This window comes from Rhagoletis pomonella, unplaced genomic scaffold (genome assembly GCF_013731165.1).
Source record: "Rhagoletis pomonella isolate Grant_MI unplaced genomic scaffold, Rhpom_1.0 Rhpom_scaffold_00004, whole genome shotgun sequence".
Classification (NCBI taxonomy): Eukaryota; Metazoa; Arthropoda; class Insecta; order Diptera; family Tephritidae; genus Rhagoletis; species Rhagoletis pomonella.
The window spans coordinates 47,285,886-47,290,848 of NW_023458558.1; the positions used below are offsets into that span (position 1 = coordinate 47,285,886).

Here is a 4,963-nt window from a genome sequence, read left to right on the forward strand (position 1 = left end):
TCATACTGCATTGTGATCGGTTGGTTAAAAATTGATTACACACAGGTGAAACTAAATAAAAGCTAGTAAAAACGCAGAAGTTATTGGAATTTCGTGTTCAAAATAATAAAAATCAGAATTTTAAAAGGCATGCAGGAATTACATTGTACTATGAAAGCCAATTCTATTATCTTTAAAAAAATTGGTGGGGCATTTTTTCACTACGTGTTTTTGGTTCCAAGATTTTTCAAATAACTTTTATTTACGATTTCCTCCCAAAGTAAGGATTTTCTTTTTGAAAACATTTCTTTTTCTATGTAAATAGAAAGATGGATTGCATTGAATGTAGAGTTCTTTAAGGTCTGTAATATCCCCTGCCCAAAAACTATTCATATAATCTTTAAAATGTCTTCTTTCAACTTAAAAGGTCTACACGAGGTATTTTCTTTAAACTTCGCTAATTTTTATTTGCTATTCTAGCGAAAATTCTAGCTAAATTAATATAAATATCTGAATATGAGTTTGCATCTACATACCTGAACGATCTTTAGGTGGCCCGTTCAGATGATTTTGTGGAACACAATATTGCTCTGAAAAGAAGAAAAAACGTTAAGAATGAAGTTTAAGAAGATAAAAATACGTACATTTATTACATGAAATAGTGAAAAATAGCTTTTTACTAGTAGTTTGTGGTATCACAAAGGACAATCTTACATTGTCTAAGTGAGCTCCGGTTACACGGGGCTGCCACCTTACCTAACCTAACAACCAAACGAATACTTTGTGGAATTCATGTCGACAGAAGATGTATTTATTTTTCAGTAAAATCGGGTCCGCCAAGCGAAATCTAATAACTAGTTCAGGTTCGGTTTCATTTCGATTATATAGCTCCCCGCCCAAATGTAGCATCTCCGATAAAAAATGTTAATAACTTGGGTTTGAATTTTAAACTTAAAAAAATGCAAAATAAGTTTTGAAAAAAAGGCAGAAGACAACATTATTTTTTAATTTTGTTATGTACATACTTTATGTACATGTTTGTCCAATTAAATATATAAAAAAATAATACATACAGTGGTCAAAATATTATAGCCGAACCACTTTCTGCCAAGTTTTAACGAATTATTTTTGTTGTTATTTAATTTTGTTTTTTTGTTTTTTTCTTTAATAAAAACCGTTTAAATCCAAGTATCCAACTTTGCGCTATATTAAAAAAAAAATCAACAAACTTTCGTACAAATTTCGGGCTTTTATAAAATGCTAAAAAAAAATCCGTAATTTTTAGCCATTTGAAACGTGTACTTTATTCTACTAGAATTCAATGGGCTACAAAACTGCATACTCAGAATCTAATTAAAACCTCGAAATTTTTACGAAAATACGTTGAGTTTTTTTTTTAATTGCATAAATTTTTAAGGCAGTGTCACTCGATTGGTACATTTGTACAGATTTGTGCATTCTTATATTGGGACAATATTTTTTTATCTAGTCAAAATCTTGGACAATACAGCAATCGCACCAAATTTTGGCAAATTCCCAATCGTGTGACACTGCCTTTAAACTTGTACTATTTATACGGATGTTGGTAAAGAATGAATTATAAAAAACTAACCAAAACTAAATAACAACAAAAATAATTTAAAACTTGTCAAAATTGTGTGCGGCTATATTTTTGCGACTACTGTACATAAGTTTACTTTTGACTTACAAACAAAATATGGGCAGGAATTTCAAAATTTCAACCGTTTGTGTGAAATATTTTATTTTTAACAGTATTTTTCAGAACTCCTCTGCCTCCCGAAAAAATTTCCTGGCTACGGCCCTGATAGCAGGTAATTCAATGGCAGAAAATTAGCGTGGTAAAACAAAGCACGCTAAACCTGAGCACGCAAACCTAGATCGAGATCGGGGAAAAGGCCCTTCTTGTTCTCTAATGGTAGTATTTTTTAGTTCTCCGAAAAGTATACTGAAGTGTTTTATAATCCTTTAGATTCCTTCTCAATCCAAAATAAAACAGAAGCCATAGACTATAGTTTCCATTTTAGCTCAAAACTCGTCTGCAATAACAAACGGGTTCATTGGGCCTCACGCATAAAAAAAATAAGCTCAGACTCAGCTTTAGCACTGATGAAGTGAGCTCAAACTCAAGAATTTGTAATGAAAATCGACTCGGATAGCCCAATTCTTTATCGGTGACTAAATTTTTTTTACTAACAAATTTAAACTTTTTCATATATTTCACCGTAAAAACACCGTGAGAAGAATTTGTCACTGATACAGCATGGAGCAGTAATCCTCTGCTACTGACGTGACCGAAATTACCCTATTATACTGACGTGTAGTCTTTCAGACACCGAATTTCCAGACCTAATATATACATATATTAGATATTTATTAATAAACTTTTTTTTTTAATTTAAACTGAAAATTCTATCAATTTTTTAAATACTCATTAATGAAATAGTCATATAAATAAACTATGTATTGTAATTGGATATTTATTTGGCTTAGGAGCGCTTTTGAATATTTCGCATTAAAATTGACTTTAACTCATATGGATAAAAAAAATTGACTCAACATGGCCCCATAAACTTAGCAGCTAAATAAGTGAGCGTCTTAAGTGAAAGAAGGAAACCTATATTTGACAGTAAATATTAATTACCCAGCTTCACTAATTACTAACTTTGATTTTTTAATTGGCATAGAAACAATCATGTTTTATTTAATATGCTTTTGGCGAGTTTGACACCAAGGTTACCTACGGTTAGGACAAACAAAGTTCCCGTTAAGAAGCCAGGCCACTTCCACTTATTCACTGGTTCATGCATATCTAACTATCTTTACACAATTAAACAAAAATACTAACATTTTAATGTATTATTTATTCATGCCACATTTAATGTAACAACAAAACTCTAATGTTCCTTTTTTTCCAATTTACTTTTAGATCTACTGTTTTCTTCGCCATCAGCTTGCCGTTGCCGTTCGTCTGCTTCAAGCTTTCCGATCACCTCAGACATATCCTCCATTTCATCCTCCTCCAGCGCACGAAAAACTCTAACAGCCACCACTTTATTGGCCACTAAAGTCTCTATCATTTTAGTGTGGTGAAATTCACGTGTGATCTTGGCGGCCACAATGCCCTTTTGCTCTTGCACCAATGTATTATCGAACATATGCAATACATTGCTTACTTTACGCAAATCATACGTTTCTTCATCAAATGCTTTGTCCAATTTGAAAGTTAAAATCGTCGGCTCCTGTTCCACATTTGCCAGTGTAATCAAATTGTGCGTACTTTCGATTTTGTGCAGCAAAATAATCGGTTGCTGTGAATTGCCCATTTTCCTTTGGACCAAACCCATGCCGAGCTCCTTTAGATAAGCATCGTAGTTATCGCTACTCACGAGCTTGTACTGCTTGCCCTCCCAACAATTTACTTTCTTTATCATTTTTTTTTTTTTATATACGGAAAATTTCCAAAATGTTACAGAATTTGTATGTAAATATTTACAAATGATTTTTGGGATAATGACTTTTTAATGCCATGATCATAGCATGATCAAAATAATTTTGTTTGAAAGCAACAGATGAATTCAGTGTTCCGTAAACGAAAACATTACTAATTGTAATCGTAAATACATGGGTACATATGTATGTACATAATATGTATTATAGAAGTATTTACAAGGCAACAATTGAAGATTAACATCTTTCATCGTTTAATCTGTTCAAAAAATACCTGGATGAAAAGTTTGGGAAGAATGTTCCGAAATTATGAACAAAAAACTCCGTTACTTTTTCCAGTTCTCCCGATAGCACCAAGGACTATTCCTAGAAAGAACTCAAGGCTTATTAAAAACCATCATATTAAAATTGGTTTGAAGATTTGCAAAACATTGGAATTTTAATAACTAAAGTGCTAAAAAAAGAAGTAATTTTTAGCAAAAAAAAAACGACTTAAAAAAATATATATATCTATAGATAGTTCATGATCCGATGATCGGATCTAAACCAGATTAGTATGGGACCACCTCTCCGATGCAAAAATAATTGTCGAAATCGGTTGACGTGGTCCAAAGTTGTGCGGTAACATACATAAAAAAAAATATTCCGACGAACTGATGACCTCCTCCTTTTTTGGAAGTCGGTTAAAAATGAAATCTTTGAACGTTGTGGTTTAATTAATAAATTCCTAGCACTTTTCTAAACGATGGCAACGATGCGCCTAAAAGATGCAGCGATTTCTTTCTCAAGTTACATACCTGATGACAGTACGAATGGAAATTGTAATAACGAGGTTTTAGTTTTTTAAACTATAATTTTATTTATTACAAGCTTTTAGTTTGTTTCGCCTGTGTGTAATGAAATATCTTGAAGTAAATTTTTAACCAACTTGCCGATAAGCTAGATAATTGAATATTCAAACTTAGCAATGCAATTTTAAACTACAATTCATTCGCTAGGTGGCGCAGGAGTCGAGATATTACTTCAAAGGAAAGAAGTAACTCCAGCAAAAATTTAGCCGTTTGGTTGTGCGGATGTTAGTTTTTCTCTATTTAATTAATCACAAGGGCGGAAAAATAGGCAAAAAAAAAATTAGTTTTAAGCGTTTAGATAAGCACTAAAACATGGGTAAATATGGTTACAAATAGGCTTGAAAAATGAAAAAAATACGAAGGACGTAAAGTCCCTATGCGTGGAAGAAGTGAAACTAAGTCCTATCTTAACCTTAATTTTAAACGTAGCCTTAATCTTAATCGATATATTTTCTTTTATCTTTACATTCATCTTTCCAGGTAGCTTATCTTTAAATTTATATTATCTTTATCCTAAACTTCATCATTATATTTATTTTTACCCTCATCTTAATCTATATCTTTATTTTACTTTAATCTCTCTCTATCTCTATCCCTATCTCTGTCTCTATCTCAATTTCTATCTCTATCTCTATCTCTATCTCTATCTCTATCTCTATCTCTAT

General features: G+C 31.9%; 1 protein-coding gene across 1 annotated transcript in view; it reads right to left on the reverse strand.

Moving 5' to 3' along the window:
- Window positions 1-2,894: 2,894 nt before the first annotated feature.
- LOC118738243 (fatty acid-binding protein, muscle-like) overlaps window positions 2,895-4,963 on the reverse strand; it is a 6,925-nt gene continuing 4,856 nt past the window's right edge. The window contains exon 2 of the mRNA XM_036469169.1: window positions 2,895-3,404. Coding sequence (XP_036325062.1) covers window positions 2,895-3,404 — 510 coding nt within the window. The remainder of the gene's footprint in view (window positions 3,405-4,963) is intronic.